Here is a 17,612-nt window from a genome sequence, read left to right as displayed (position 1 = left end):
AATTTAAGAATGCACAACTCCCGTTGAATATGATCGGTCTCTTCCAAATAAAGATTACAGTTTTGAAACTGCAGTAAAAGCGTAGTAACTAGTTGCCTGTGGTATTTTGGATACACTGCAGTTATACTGCACTGTAACTGCAGATACACTGCAGATGCTCTGCAGTTATAAAAAAAAATGTTATTTTGGATGCAGTATTTGCAACATACTGCAGTTATACAGCAATCTTTTTTTGTAAGGGGTGTCAGTAAACGTCAGCCAAAAAAAAGTAATTAAATTGTTGCCAGCAGCACAGTTAGTCACCAATGCTCTAGATAACATGAAAACAGCCTAACCAGCTCTGCTAGGGCAAGTAAAATGGTCAGAGTGAGGTGTTGTCATTTGTGTCTGGAAGTAGCTAGCAAGCTAGCCAACTTTAGCCAGTTAGCTTGGGTGCCGTTGTGAGGTCAGAATGCTCGGATCAACCCTACTTCTCGGTCAGTGTTCAGTGTGCACTCTGAACGCTCCGAGAGAGAAACGCTGTGAATTTGTGAACCGACTATCTGACAATGCTCTGAATTTAAGATTGCCCAGAGCGCACTCTGGCACTACCAGTGAATTTACGAACACACCCTAAATAAACCCTTGCTCACCAGAATTGTATAAATGATAGAATGATTGCTTAAATTTAGTTGACAACGGTAAAGTTCTCCCTGTCATCTCTGCTTCTTTCACAGAGCAAAGACATTTAGAGACTGGGGAGAAAATGCAACAAAAAAAATGGGAAAGATTTTCTGTGCAGAATGTCCAAATGACATCAGTTTAACCGGTTGTAAGGAAATAGAAAGCTGTGAAAACAACCCAACATGTTTCTGATAAGATTTACATTCGACTTAGATGTATATTTTATGTGGTTGAAATACTATCAGCTTTTATGACGCTGATAAAGATAGCACCTCTACAGACTGCACATTTGCATTCTCTCAAGATGCTGAACTAAATCAATCATATTTCTCCACTCCTGTTCCCGAATCAAAGTGTACACTTGATGTATCAGTTTACTTCAAGAAATGCTTAATTCTGCAGGAGTTAATATTAAGACTACGTGAAAGGTTATAGACCTACAGTCAGTCTCCAGATTTCAGTTTCCATTTAACCCATCTGAACAATGGGCTGCAGTTCTTTCGTCACGCCATCTGGATAATAAGTGTAATTTTGTAAATGCCTGATTTTTATGGCAAGACACATCATTCCACAAAATTGCTGTCAATTTGTCAAAATTGGGCCAGTGCGGTCCGAGATCTCACGTGTGATGAACAAACGTATGTACGTACTAACGGACAGAGAGAGATCCACAGTCCCCTCCCCAATTTCATTGTATATCATGTATATCTTTAGATTAGACAAGACAGACATACAACCTAAAATTATGCTATTGCATTTGCAATGAAATCATACTGTTTCCGTAATACAAAACCTACTTTGAGCGATAAAAACTGATGCATACTTAAATTAAGGAGAGACTTAAATGCAAAAAGATGTGTTGCACAAAAACAGCACTGAATGCCATAGAAATCCCATTACACAATTCTAATTAGAAATAAATATGGGTAATGCTGCCTTATTACATAATAATGTAATGTACATACAGTAATACACCCATCTCTATACACCAGAAATGGTCACCAAGAAACAATAAAGGAGCAGCACGGCTTGCCAGCATTGATGTGCTGGTTGGACTACGAGGCCTACAGTAGCCTGGTGGTCTCAGATCTATTTATGCTGTCTTGCCAACTCTCATAAACAATTCCATTGGAGTTGGCAAGATGACACACACAGATCTGGGACCACCAGGCAACCACTACTACAGTACTTCCTGCCTACTAGGGCAAGTCCAGTATATTGTTCTGGGCATAGAGGTTCTCTGTCACTTGGTACACCTCAGAGATGAGCGGCAGGGCATCCCCTAGCATGGCCACTACCTGCTCTGGGGTACCTACATTCATCACATCAAAGAACGTAGCACGCCCTGGGAGAGCCCAGAAAGCTGTACCGGCAGCCTTGCGGATGATCCATGCATGGTGTTGGGAGAGGGACTGATTATAGGCTTCAGAGCACATGACAGAGGTCTTGCTTTCCTCAGTGCTGGTGCGCAGCCGTTCGAGAAAGAGCTCCAGCCAGCGCAGGGCACGGTGCAGCCTCAGAAGGGTGCGGCAGCCGGACTCGGGGAAGCTGCCTCTCTTAGTCAGATCCACCAGTTGGTTGTCCAGTTCGTATTTGACCATAGACTGGACGGTGACGTAGTGGGCCCCATTCTCACCGTTCAGATGGTTGATCAGGATTTGGATCTTGTTGACAGCATCCTTGGCGATGAAGGAGAACACACTCCCCAGGCTGTTCATGAATCTGGATACAAAGGACAATAAACACATTTAATACAACATAAAAGCTTTTTTATTGGAAGAGTCTTCAAATATTTCATTATGCTAAATGGCTCTATATTGAGACAACCAGAATCATTTCAGGGGCTGACATCAAGGAATCATTAAGATCAGTACTGGGATTTTGTATTTGTGTTGCTATAAATAAATAAAAAAATCTCAGTGCAGGATCAACTTGCACGGGTTGGCTGACATCACGAAAATGATGCGTGCGCATTGATGTGGCGTGCGTTCTTATGATTCTGAACGGTCAGATAGCAAGCATCAATGACAAAAAGCTGCCATGTGGGAAATCGCAGATGGCTCGTTTCAGCTCGTAGCTTGTTATTGATACCACTGATGTCATGTATATGCCAATATGGCTCAAATTTGCTAGCTAGCTAACCAACAACTGTAAAGATATATTTGAGAAACAACTGCTCATTGTCAAAATGTTTGTTTTCAATAAACATTTGGAGACTAAATACAGTTTACATGTTATCAACAGTCTACGCCAACCCCGTCTGTTACAACCAACCTGTCTATAAATACCATACATTGTCTGTCTTTCACTTAAACAATGGTGAGGATCCAGAAAGATCAGTTTTAGGCTAATGGAATTCTTTGCAGTTTGGTTGTTTTGTCTTTTTTTAAATTAACATGCACAATGGTGCTGGCTCAACTTGTGCGACTACTCCCTTCACTTGCCCCAGTCAATAGGGCAACACTTAAAGCTAGAGTCCTTAGTTGCTACATCCATTTTTTTATATATATAATTCATTTACGATATAAACCCATTGATTCTTGAAGAATATAACTTATAAATGCCCCTGAGCTTTAGTTCAACTGTTATACCCCCATCAGAACCTAAACATGAGCTAGTTTTACTTTATTTGTAAACAATGTAAACAAACACTAACTATAGGCCCAAAACATAGTTCAAACTATAATGTTGATATCAGATATGGTCAGTCCTTGCATAAATAGCTCTTTCTACGAATTTGATTGTGGTAACACTTCTCCAGGCCAATCTCTCAGCTTTTTATCAAAACAAAGGTGGGGTAACGCTTTGTTATTGTTTCAACTAAGGATTCTAACTTTAATGTTAATCCCTGTAATGTACATAGCATATTTATTTTTAGTACATATAACTAGATGATGTGCACACAATGATTTTCCAGCTGTTTGTTTACTGTTAGCCCAGGGCTACCTAGTTAGCTAAGAATCTAGGCTAGCATAGATTCAAACGACTTACCTTACAAGACCAAGCCATCCTGCTACATAATGTTCGAGGAATACTTCTTTGTTTTCAGATAGGCATGACTTAAAAGTGTCAAGAACCTCTTGTAAAGTGAATTTCGGGTCCTCTACTGCTACAGAATCGGCCATGGCTACACGGAAGTACTCTACGTCGAAAAATGATATGAATGAGTACAGCAATTCTACAATATTGTTTACTTGCCAATACAGATCTTCATATGAATGTTTTATATTCAACCTGTGGGCATCCTTAATAACCTGTTATTATTAGAATTGCTAACAAATTAACTGCATTCTGATATCGTACTTGCAAACTCTGTCGTCCCACGGAAGTACTAGCTAGGTTTCCACTAGCTTCTAGCAACAAAGTCAGATTCCGCAGCCACAAAATAGCAAAAATTGCAATAACAAAAAACGAAGTATACGGTTAGGTTTAAAATCATATTTTAAAAATAGAAATTGTAGAAATGTGCGGGGTTTATGAAACTATTGAAGACCAAAGCACTGCGAACGGCCCTGCGCAGGTCCGAAGTTCGTGAGTACTGCAGTGCAGTTGCACATCCTCGTCAATTGGTGGCGATAATGATGGGTGAAGCGCGTTGGAACAAACAGCATAAACACAGATAAGCTCATGAGACCATCTTTGGTATAAGGGCCACTGCTAGCTAGCAACAACACACGCTGCTAACCCATCTTTCTAAAACAAAACTGCTTCTTGCCGCCATCTAGCGAGCTAAATAATTTGTTTAAAGGGAAGGCTTTGTCCATCATAATTTAGCCGCTAGGGTTAACTACTAGCTGGCAAATCAGTCTACATTAGCTATCTAGTCAGCTACTTTTCGACCCATTCTTGTTTGAACACCCAGCCAGGATGCCTAAGATAAGTGGCACCACTGGGTAAATCGACAATTCTTCAAAATACAGAAATATAGCTAGCTACGAACTTTTGAGCACGTTGTTTACCGCCAGATTAGCTAACTCTCCTATAGCCTGTGATTCCACCAGAGTTTCTAAACCGTCTTTGATTTCACACTCATTCGAAAGCGATATCTGCTAGAAAACAGATAATATTTTATATTGACCAGATACTCTAGTGGCCGCTCTACTTAGCTGCTTTAACGGCGGTTGGCATCCAATAAAATGTTGCATTACCGCCACCTGCTAGACTGGAGTACAACTCCCTTATACTTTGAATGAAAAAATAAGTAAATACCCTACCATCTAACACTACTCACAAAAAATACAAAATTACACCACCCTACTCCACTATTTAAATCTATTTAGTCCTACCTCAGGCCAACAACCTGAAAGGATGGGACATCACCACTTAACACATTCTGATGTCAAGTCTCACATGACCAAATACCTCTCGGCAGCTCCCACCACAACCTCAATGTTCTACGACTAATGTTCCATCCTTGCAGTACAGTTGATAACCATTGCTATAAATGCAAAAAATCCAATCTTACTGAAACATACACTACCGTTCAAAAGTTTGGGGTCACTTAGAAATGTCCTTGTTTTTGAAAGAAAAGCACATTGTTGTCCATCAAAATAACATAAAATTGATCAGAAATAGAGTGTATATACATTGTTAATGTTGTAAATTACTATTGTAGCTGGAAACAGCAGATTTTTTATGGAATGTCTACATTTTTATTTATTTCACCTTTATTTAACCAGGTAAGCTAGTTGAGAACAAGTTCTCATTTACAACTGTGACCTGGCCAAGATAAAGCAAAGCAGTGCGACACAAACAACAACACAGAGTTACACATGGAATAAACAATCGTACAGTCAATAACACAATAGGGAAAAAAAGAAAGTCTATATACAGTGTGTGCAAATGGCGTGAGGAGGTAAGGCAATAAATAGGCCATAGTAGCGAAGTAATTACAATTTAGCAAATGAACACTGGAGAAATAGATGAGCAGATGGTGATGTGTAAGTAGAAATACTGGTGTGCAAAAGAACAGAAAAGTAAATAAAAACAACATGGGGATGAGGTAGGTAGATTGGGTGGGCTATTTACAGATGGGCTATGTACAGATGCAGCGATCGGTTAGCTGCTCAGATAGCTGATGTTTAAAGTTAGTGAGGGAAATATAAGTCTCCAGCTTCAGTGATTTTTGCAATTCGTTCCAGTCATTGGCATTAAAGAACTGGAAGGAATGGCTTTGGGAATGACCAGTGAGATATACCTGCTGGAGTGCCTGCTACAGGTGGGTGTTGTTATCACGACCAGTGAGCTGAGATAAGGCGGAGCTTTACCTAGCATAGACTTATAGATGACCTGGAGCCAGTGGGTTTGGCGACGAATATGTAGCGAGGGCCAGCCGACTAGAGCATACAGGTCGCAGTGGTGGGTGGTATAAGGGGCTTTGGTGACAAAACAGATAGCATTGTGATAGACTGCATCCAGTTTGCTGAGTAGAGTATTGGAAGCTATTTTGTAAATTACATCGCCAAAGTTTTATGAGGGTATGTTTGGCGGCGTGAGTGAAGGAGGCTTTGTTGCGAAATAGGAAGCCGATTCTAGATTTGATTTTGGACTGGAGATGTTTAATATGAGTCTGGAAGGAGAGTTTACAGTCTAGACAGACACCTAGGTATTTGTAGTTGTCCACATATTCTAAGTCAGAACCGTCCAGGGTAGTGATGCTAGTCAGGTGGGCATACAGATGCCCATTATCAGTAACCATCACCCCTGTGTTCCAATGGCACATTGTGTTAGCTAATCCAAGTTTATCATTTTAAAAGGCTTATTGGTCATTAGAAAACCCTTTACAATTATGTTAGCACAGCTGAAAACTGTTGTGCTTATTAAAGAAGAAAAACAAAAAGGCCTTCTTTAGACTAGTTGAGTATCTGGAGCATTAGCAATTGTGGGTTCAATTAAAGTCTCAAAATGGCCAGAAACAAAGACCTTTCTTCTGAAACTCGTCAATTCTTGTGCTGAGAAATGAAGGCTATTCCATGCAAGAAATTGGAAGGCTTTCTACCATTCTATTTTAACAAACCATCTCCCTTTTCTCTGCCATTTTTAACCGACTCATACTCCCCCTCTATCTCTTAGACCTCCATTCCTCCTCCGTATTCCAAGTATACGTCTCCTTATGATAATACTGCACTTCTGACGTATGTAGCAGTGTAGGTTCCGTCCCTCTCTTTGCCCCAACCCGGGCTCGAACCAGGGACCCTTGCACACATCAACAACTGACACCCACCGAAGCATCATTACCCATCGCGCCACAAAAGCCACGGCCCTTGCAACGCAAGGGGAAACCCTACTTCAAGTCTCAGAGCGAGTGACGTCACTGATTGAAATGCTATTAGCGCGCACCACCGCTAACTAACTAGCCATTTCACATTGGTTACACTCACCCCCCTTTTGACCTCCTCCTTTTCCGCAGCAACCAATGATCCGGGTCACGGCACCAATGTAACAGTGTAGGTTCCGTCCCTCTCTTTGCCCCAACCCGGGCTCAAACCAGGGACCCTTACACACATCAACAACTGACACCCACCGAAGCAACGTTACCCATCGCGCCACAAGAGCCACGGCCCTTGCAACGCAAGGGGAAACCCTACTTCAAGTCTCAGAGCGAGTGACGTCACTGATTGAAATGCTATTAGCGCGCGCCACCGCTGCATTTCACATCGGTTACACGTACATATTGTTTTTGTCTTCTCGAGGGACGCCATTTAACAGTCTGTCACAATCAGCTCGAACCCCTCGGGATGTGGCGCTCAACACTGCATCTCACTTGATGTTATTCTTTATCAAAAGCTACCACAACACTTTTCCATTTCAAAGCGCGCTCTTCCATCCACCGTCTCGCTTCATGCCATCCTAGTGGCCGCTCTAACAATGGAAATACCTTTATTCAAAAACAGAAGATCATTCTAGCCAATGAGAGGGCAGATATGGGTGTGAACAACAGGCACAGCTGTTTCCACTAGTTGTCATGAAAGCTACATTTGCTTTTTGGTCCTAAGGTTAGGTATAAAATCACATTTTAAGAAGATAAATTGCAGAAATGGGTTGGGTTTATGACTATGGTCGTGGTAATTAGTGACGACCAGGCACAACTCCGACAATGTTTTTTTCCTCAAAGTTGCCGGGATGTCACGTGTCCTACTTATATCGGTACACTCCTAACAACCAAATCGTTACAAAAGTTATATTCGAGCAAATACGCCATTCCATTTTTCTAAAACTAAATTAGACACTTGTTATGGGTGTAAGATAGCACGAACAAGACTGGTTACTGTCATCAATGACTCTGTCTCGTCATTTAACATCCAAACAACTCTCATTGAGCTCCATACAAAAGCTCATCGCTTGGTGTGCGGAAAAAACGTAACCTGCTGGAGAAGACCAATTGTGGATCCAGTTACACCACGCCAACAGTGTCTTTTCGCAAAAGAATACTTTGCATAATCTAGATATGTGTGCAACAAAAGTTCAATATACACCTTTTCTTCAGGAATGTAGTGGAGTAAAAGTAGTCAATTATAAATACCCCCCCAAAAAACGAGTACTTTAAAGTATTTTTACCTAAGTACTGACTGTGTTATTGCATTTTGGTACACCAGAAGTACATCCATTTCCAATTGAACGTTGCAGAGGCAGTTGCAGTACGTCTTGTGTGGTGCACAGATTGGATGTATCGAACATATGCATAGATGGCTTGACAGAAATGGTAGCAGAAGGTGAATGTGTAACTTTTGTTGCACACATACAGATGATGCTGTGTACCACTTTCCGCATAAACACTGTCGGTGTGATCGAGGCGTGAAGCTTGAAGCCTCTTTCTCTCTGGCTAGAGCTAGCTAGCTTTGGTCCGTGCGCATGCGTTGGATGCACATGCAGTTTACATTCCTTTCGCCTTGATCACACCTACAGCGTCTTGCGCAAAATGGTACGCAGCATCATCTGGATAAGTGCAACAGAAGTTCAACATTCACATACAGTTTGACGCATACATTCAACAAATCTAACGTATGCACCACACAGAACTCAATGCAACTGCCTCTGCAATGCAATGCTGCGAGGCAAATGCAACGTTCCATTAGAAATGAATGTACCTCTGGTGTACTAAAATGCTAATTTCTGTTCTTAGTGCAGATTATCCTATGCATGTGCTCTGGACTTTCAATCTTAATGGTCAGTTGCCATCACGTTTAAGAAATCAGTAACATTATGGATGAGATGTTGTTTGTACCTCGTCCATCTGTCCCTACTCAAGTGCTGGACAAGATGTCGGCCGCAGCTGCATCCTTGTCTCGATTGGAGGCAAAAATATTATGCTTGATTGTGGGATGCACATGGGTTTCAATGATGATGTAAGTAGCTGCATGATTCTCAATGTCACTGTCCCATTATGTAATTCAGATAATCTTTTGGTCCTTATGATGTTCCATTATTGTGCCATTGTTGTCTTTCCAGAGACGATTCCCAAATTTCTACATAACACAAGGACAGCATGATAATGCACGGCCCCATGTCGATGCACAGCCCCATGTCGCAAGGATCTGTACACAATTCCTGGAAGCTGAAAATGTCCCAGTTCTTCCATGGCTTGCATACTCACCAGACATGTCACCCATTAAGCATGTTTGGGATGCTCTGGATCGATGTGTACGACAGCGTGTTCCAGTTCCCGGGAATATCCAGCAACTTCGCATAGCCATTGAAGAGGAGTAGGACAACATTCCACAGACCACAATCAACAGCCTGATCAACTCTGTTCAAAGGAGATGTGTCACACTGCATGAGGCAAATGGTGATCACACCAGATACTGTCTGGTTTTCTGATCCACTGACCTTTTTTCTAAGGTATCTTTGACCAACAGATGCATATCTCTATTCCCAGTCATGTGAAATCCATAGATTAGGGCTAAATTAATTTAATTCAATTGACTGATTTCCTTATGTGAACTGTCAGTAAAATCGTTTTGGTTCATTATAGATTTATTCACCACACTGGGTGTTGCAGCTGCAAAAACACATACAATTCATATATATTTATACCTTCTAATTAGGCAGAGTCACATTGTATTTCTAGGATAAACAATCAGTCTCTGTTTCTAGGCAAGAACTGAGTCTGTTCCTCCTATTGGTGTTATCGTGGGCCAACCTGAGTCCAGAACCTTCATGGGCAGGGATGTGCGTGTATGAGATAAGACCTCAGTTTGAGTATTGTTGAGATGGACACCTCTAGCCCCCCTCCCAGAGGTTTCTTCTCTCTTCAACTTTGTCCTCATCTCCACGTCTCTCTCTGCCGTAGTTCCACAGAAACTCGCCTGACCTTACCAGGAACTGAGAGTCGACTTTGGCTCTTTATCTACATCTTTTAGAAATATGAATATAAAAGGAGTTCACTCACTGCTTTAGAATGTAGTGAAATACTGGTGAATTCAAGAGGGTGCTAATAAATGAATGTCTACATGTAGTTTTCATTGCCCTGTCATTATGAATCACATTCAACTAATCATTAGAATTTTCTCTACAATATTATTACCTTAATATGCTTGTACTTAACAGTGTTGAGTGAAATAAGAAACTAAGTTTGTTGTGACCGTTGCTAGTTTAAACTGCCCTGCTCTTGGTTGTATCTCTTCCATTTTCGGCATTGGGAGGTAGTAACATTATGAGGCGTTTCTGCAGTTTGGACCAATCAACTGGACCGATTGTCTTCGGGGAGGGTAGATATTGAAATTCAGTCTGTTTAGCTTTATAAATCAATAAATACATAGACCCAATTTGTTTTGTATTCTGCAGATTTAATATAGAAAAACCCAATGTTATCACACAGGAACCTGCAGCCACTAGCTAGCTTGTCAGTTGATTTTTGAAGTTAGCACTGTTCTGGCCGCAGAGCAGTGGCAGAGTTCTATTGAGCAGCGACCACTTTTTGACCACGGTCATATTGACATTCTATTCACTCTAATCATGCTAAATTCTCTGAGAAACTTGTGAACCATCTATGGTAGAGACAGGATTTGCACTATTGTTTTTTTTCTTCCGGATAGACAGGGGCACACTCCAACATTCAGACATAATTTACAAACGGAATGTGTGTTTAGTGAGTCCTCCAGATCAGAGGCAGTAGGGATGACCAGGGATGTTGTCTTGATAAGTGCGTGAATTGGACCATTTTTCTGTCCTGCTAAGCATTCAAAATGTAACGAGTACTTTTGGGTGTCAGGGAAAATATGTGGAGTAAAAAGTGCATTATTTTCATTAGGAATGTAGTGAAGTAAAAGTTGTAAAAAATATAAATAGTAAAGTACAGATACCCCAAAAAACTACCTAATTTTAATCAAAAGCTTGTCTGGGACAGCGAAACCAGGGCCAAAATCACGTAGCGTACACCCAACTTAAAGCGGGCTCAAAAGTCCTCCCTCTGGACCAGCGATCACTCACATGTTCCACACCACCTATAAAACACAATGACTTGAGCAGAGAAAGAAAATGTGTCTTAATAATTTCACACCACCCTTGATGAGAATTAGTTTGAGACAAGGACCATCTACCTGATCTGTTCCATGCCAATGGGATGTTAGATCTTCTGCTGGGCTCTGTGAAAATGGGACCCTATTGGTTTCCCTCACACATTACCCCAGACTTCCCACATTGGCTTCAGATCATCAGAGAGAACACACTCGCTCCCTCTCCTTCATCCTCATACTTGGGTGTCATAGCAAACTACGAGCTTTGTAATTACTTAATTGCACCGTGTAGTCCAGCAAACCATATGTATTAATGCACTTTAACATTAAGGTTTTGATGGCATAGTAAAATAAGGCCCCTTTCATCAAGATAACAATTTTGTCTAGCATTGCCCAAGCTGCATATTCAACTATCCACATAATTTGTCCCTTAGTCCATGACCATGTGGTTACTACTGCATCTCGAACAGATTTGGCTACCCCTTTTTACACTTCCACCCTCCACAACTGCAGTCACTACCAATGACATGGTGAATCTATTCACGCTGCTAGTCGAAACTCGTAATAAATTCAATTTTAGTGACATTCACTTCTCTTATAGGTGTGTCATTCACCACTAGTGCCTTGGTGAACACTCCACCATGGTTGGAAGGTGCTGTTATCGCCTGTTCACCCGTGTCTGATTCTAACACCCCATAAGATTGTTTATCTGCTTCAAGGCTCTTCCATTAGATAACCGTCTGTTCCAGAATTATGCTGCCAGAAGTGTTTTGCTCGCACATATTGGTCAATTTAGGGGCTCGTAAGAGGCTTTTTTAGGGGCTCGTAAGTAAACATTTCACTGTAAGGTCTACACCTGTTGTATTCGGTGCATGTGACTAATAAAACTTGATTTGATCAACGCGTTTCACTACAATTGTAGTTTTGTTAGCGTATTGCTCGGTTAACATGTTTCTTAGAGTTGTGTTATCCCAGCACAGAATGTTATCGGGTAGGAGAAGCTTTCCCCCCAAAGAGAGTCTGTGTTTCCATCTTTAACTTGATACACTATCGGCATTTGGGGAACAAACATTCTTTTGACTACTCAGCCCTGAACGACTCTCAGAAGGCTGAACATCTGTGACGTGTCTTGGGTGGGTTTCCTGCTCCCTTCTCTCTGGGAGGATGTGAAAGCATATGGTTTCAAGAGTGTCATTTTCACCGCTTCCTCTACACAGGGGCGGTGTTGTCGCAGATGCAGTAGGAGGGACAGTCTAATCTAGTTCTTCAGACATGAAGTGCCGTTCTGCTCTCTCCAGATCCATTTCTGCAACACAATTACTCCACCCGGGGCAGAACCCACCCTCAGAGTACTGGTTTGTTTTTTACTCTCCTAGAACAACCCACACAACATGTCCACAGTGATTAATGTTCTGCTTCGCACCTGTGACATTAACAGCACTTTGTCACGCCCTGACCTTAGAGTTCCTTTTTATGTCTCTATTTTGGTTTGGTCAGGGCGTGAGTTGCGGTGGGCATTCTATGTTCTATTTTCTATGTTTTGTATTTCTTTGTTTTGGCCTGGTATGGCTCTCAATCAGGGACAGCTGTACTTCGTTGTCGCTGATTGGGAGCCATACTTAGGTAGCCCTTTTTCCCACCTGTTCTTGTGGGTAGTTAACTTTGTTTGTGGCACTTTGCCCTGTAAGCTTCACGGTTGTTTTGTATTGTTTATTGGTTTTGCTGGCGACATTCAATAAAGAGGAAAATGTATGCTCACTACGCTGCACCTTGGTCTACTTCATCCGACGGTCTTGACACACTTCTCACCCAATGCACCCTCTCATCTGTCCACTCTCCTATCCATTGTACTGGCATTGAAATGTGGTCATTATCATTGTTCCCCTAAATCACTACTGCTAGGAATACGGTTATCACTACACGGATGCTGTTATGACAACACTTTTCTTAACATAACGCCTATTCTCCAGTCTCCTTTTCTCCAGCGCTTCTTCCAGCTTACCCATTAGTCAGCCGGATCTCATTTCACATGAGAAGTATGGGCCACCAGGGAGAGGCTGTGGTTTTCACCGCTGTAGGCGCGGTGAGGGGTACCATTTGGGGTCCAGACCAGCGTTTATTTTCCAAACACAACGGCTTGGTGGACTTTGATGTACACTCGGTCCCCCAGACTCAGGCCGTGCTCGCGGTTATCTCCTGGGGTTCCGTTGCTCGTGTGCTACTTTTACCTGTGAATACACACACTGCAAGGCATGGGCCATTTTCTGATAGTATGACAACATTGATTCTGCCATTATGGAATCACCTCCCTTAGGAGAGTCTGTGCTGCAAAGTTCAATGTAGATTTATTCACCACACTGAGTGTTGCAGCTGCAAAAGCACACATACAATTCACACAAGCATATGTTTATTCCTTCCTATTAGGCGGAGTCCTTGTATTTGTAGGATAAACAATCTGCCTCTGTTGCTAGGCAAGAACTGAGTCTGTTCCTCCTATTGGTGTTAGCGTGGGCCAACCTGAGTTCAGAACCTTCGTGGGCAGGGTTGTGTGTGTGATAAGACACATTAGGAATGTGACCAAAATAGCTTTTTACCACCTGATGAACATTGCCAAGGTGCGGATGTTTCTCTCTCAGGCTGATACAGAGGGACTCATCCACGCTTTTATTACAAGCAGACTTGACTACTTTAATGCTCTCCTGTCTGGTCTACCCAAGAAAGCCATTGGTCAACTGCAAAACATACAGAATGCTGCAGCACGGGTACTGGCCAAGACCGAACAAAGAGCACACGTTACACTTGTTTTAAAGTCTCTGCACTGGCTGCCTGTGAGTTTTAGAGTACATTTTAAGATTCTTCCATTGGTTTTAAATCAATCCACGATTGTGCACCCCAATACATATCAGACATGCTTTTGTGTTATGTACCCAGTAGGTCCTTCAAGTCCTCTGGCACTGGCCTTTTAACTATCTCAAAGCCTATGGCAAAGAGGCATGGAGAGGCAGCCTTTAGTTACTATGCCCCCAGACTCTGGAATAGTCTGCCAGAGAACCTGAGTGGGACAGAAACTGTGGACATATTTAAAATATCTTTTAGCTTTGCTTTAACTTTTAGCTTTGCTTTTCCTTAGGGTGCTTTAGTCTTTTTAGTCCGTTTTATTGTTTTCTTTAGTTTTTTAACCTCTTATGTTTGTTGTGTAGTAAATCAGTTTTTTTCATAGTTTTATCTGTTTTTTTTTCCTGTGCATTGCATTGCATTGCATGTCTGAAATGTGCAATATAAATAAAGCTTGCTTTGATTTTAGGTAAGTCTACAGTTGGCGCATGGTTAGGATGTGCCCTTCTAGCCCCCCTCCCAGACGTTTCTTCTCTCTTCAACTTTGTCCTTACCTCGGTGATGAATGCCACGTATCTCCCTACCCTAGTTCCTAAGAAACTCACCTGGCCTTGCCAGGAACTGAGACTTGACTGTGGCTATTTACCTACTTCCTTAGAAATATTAAAATACAGTGCCTGCAGAAAGTGTTCAGATCACTTGAATTTTTCCACATTTTGTTGCGTTACAGGCTGAATTTTAAAATCATTACATTGATATGTTTCACTGGCCCACACACAATACCCCATAATGTCCAAGTGGAATAATGTTTTTAGAAACTTTTATAAATTAATTATAATGAAAAGCTGAAATGTCTTGAGTCAGTAAGTATTCAACCCCTTTGTTATGGCAAGCATAAATAATTTGCTTAAAGCTGAAATATATGTAACTTTTGGGGTGACCTGACAAAATTGACATTGAATGTGAGTTATAGATCTGTCATTCTTATTGAAAGCAATTCTAAGAAGTGTTAGATCTGTTCTATGTGCGCTATTTCTATGATCCCGTTTTTAAGTTTCGAAAATACAATAGTTTTGCCTATGGACAAGATATTTCACAGCTGTTTAGATGGTACAATGCTATACTTGCTTGTTTTGTCACATAAAGTGAAATTAGGCAAACTATTAGAATTTTAGCACCCAGGAAATGGTGGAGCAATTTCTTCGTAGTGCATCTTTAACAAGTCGCATAATAAGTTGCATGGACTCACTCAGTGTGCAATAATAAGGTTTAACATGATTTTGGAATGACTACCTGATGTCTGTACCCCACACATACAATTATCTATAAGGTCCCTCAGTCGAGCAGTGAATTTCAAGCACAGATTCAACCACAAAGATCAGTGAGGTTTTCCAATGCTTCGCAAAGAAGGGCACCAATTGGTAGATGGGTAAAGACATTTAATATTCTTTTGGAGCATGGTGAAGTTATTAGTTACACTTTGGATGGTGTATCAATACACTCAGTCACTACAAAGATACAGGCGTCCTTCCTAACTCAGTTGTCGGAGAGGAAGGAAACCACTCAGGGATATCTCCATGAGACCAATGGTGACTTTAAAACAGTTACAGAGTTTAATGACTGGTATAAAAGAAAACTGAGGATGGATCAACAACATTGTAGTTACTCCACAATAGTAGCCTACACTGAACAAAAATGTCAACTCAACATACAAACATTTAAAAGATTTTACCGAGTTACAGTTCATATAAGGAAATTAGTCAATTGAAAAAATATATTTGGCCCTAATCTATGGATTTCACATGACTGGGAATACAGATATGCATCTATTTGTCACAAATACCTTAACAGTTGAGCTGACAGCTGTTTTGCACTGTTTAGCTATGGCTTTAGTCATCAAGCTAGCAAGAGGGCAATACACTTTTCAACCCACATGATCTAGTACACACAAAAAATATAATATGATAGAACATTTTAAAGTGAATGAATAAGCCTTTTCATACTTTATAATATGTCCATATATAGTTATAATCTGTTTTAGGAACATCTACCCAAAATCTTAAACCTTCTTTATTAATTTGTCCCCAGTACAAGGTGTACCCGTATAATGATCATGCTGTTTAATCAGCTTTTTGATATACAGTGCCTTGCAAAAGTATTCACCCCCTTGGTGTTGTTCCTATTTGTTGCATTACAACCTGTAATTTAAATTGGATTTCATGTAATGGACATACACAAAATAGTCCAAATTGGTGAAGTGAAATGAAAAAAAATTACTTGTTTCAAAAAATTCAAAAAAATAAAAAATGGAAAGGTGGTGCGTATTCACCCCCTTTGCTATGAAGCCCCTAAATAAGATCTGGTGCAACCAATTACCTTCAGAAGTCACATAATTAGTTAAATAAAGTCCACCTCTGTGCAATCTAAGTGTCACATGATCTGTCACATGGAGTCTGCAACACCACCAAGCAAGCGGCACCACCAAACAAGCGGCACCACCATGGCTACCAAGGAGCTCTCCAAACAGGTGTGGTGGATGAATCAGAATTAGTTGGGTAACATAGATAATTAAGATGTTTTATTTGCATAATATGCTTATGTGAGATAATTATCATATGTGAATGTATCTGTTAAACCATGTGAAGGGATGGCCTGATTAATGGGGAACCAATTACTTGTCTCCACAATGTCTGTGCGCAAGTCACTCCCTCCTTTGGCATTGGGGGAAGGTGTATGGCAGTGTCTGGACCATTGTATGTCCCCTCTGATGTTGCACTTATCTTGGGATAGTGTATGACCTAGAGGCTCACTCCCCTCAGTGAGCTTGTCCAGGAGTGGAGTCAAGAGGGGGTTGACTTGAGATGGGAGTATCTAGAGTTGTCAATTGATTTATGCCATTGGATGAGATGGTGTTTCTGTTCTATACTGTACCAGGGAGAGACGGTTCCAGTTTGGAGTAGGAGGACAAGACACTGGTCTACACAATGAAAACTGTTGACATAGCAGTTGCTGTCTGCTATGTTTTATAGATATCTTTAATACAAAACTTAACCTTGTGACCCATTCTATGAATCTGTGGTTCGTCATGTACGTTGAGAGGGGTGTATCTTGGCTATAAAAGATCTTTGTACTTTTGTGTAATCATTTTCAATGGTTCATTAGAGATGGCACATCATTGAAAGTCAAAGTGCTTTTGCAAAAGCTCTTAATTATTAAAGGTGTAGTTATAAGTATAACTCTGACTGGTGTGTGAAGTTTGTAACTCTCCTCATTTGGTAATGCAGAAATTAGCCACCACACAGGTCAGGGACAAAGTTGTGGAGAAGTAGAGATCAGGGTTGGGTTATAAAAAAATATCAGAAACTTTGAACATCCCACGAAGCACCATTAATCCATTATTAAAAAATGGAAAGAATATGGCACCACAACAAACCTGCCAAGAGAGGGCCGCCCACCAAAACTCACGGACCAGGCAAGAAGGGCATTAATCAGAGAGGCAACAAAAGAACTGTCTATCTCCATCGGCCTGGGGCTCCATTCAAGATCTCACCTCGTGGAGTTGCAATGATCATGAGAACGGTGAGGAATCAGCCCAGAACTACACGGGAGGATCTTGTCAATGATCTCAAGGCAGCTGGGACCATAGTCACCAAGAAAACT

The 17,612-nt window shown here is 41.2% G+C and overlaps 1 protein-coding gene across 1 annotated transcript; it reads right to left on the bottom strand.

The window, feature by feature from the left end:
• Window positions 1–1,192: 1,192 nt before the first annotated feature.
• Window positions 1,193–4,734, bottom strand: LOC115167964 (ceramide-1-phosphate transfer protein). Its single transcript, XM_029722758.1, has 3 exons — window positions 3,967–4,734; window positions 3,655–3,805; window positions 1,193–2,385 (listed from the first exon to the last, which is right to left on the bottom strand). The coding sequence occupies exons 2-3, from the start codon at window positions 3,786–3,788 to the stop codon at window positions 1,863–1,865; spliced, it is 657 nt and encodes a 218-aa protein (XP_029578618.1). The 5' UTR covers window positions 3,789–3,805; window positions 3,967–4,734; the 3' UTR covers window positions 1,193–1,862.
• Window positions 4,735–17,612: the final 12,878 nt, after the last annotated feature.

The sequence above is a fragment of the Salmo trutta genome, chromosome 30 (assembly GCF_901001165.1).
Source record: "Salmo trutta chromosome 30, fSalTru1.1, whole genome shotgun sequence".
NCBI lineage: Eukaryota > Metazoa > Chordata > Actinopteri > Salmoniformes > Salmonidae > Salmo > Salmo trutta.
This window is presented reverse-complemented; position numbering and strand designations above follow the sequence as displayed.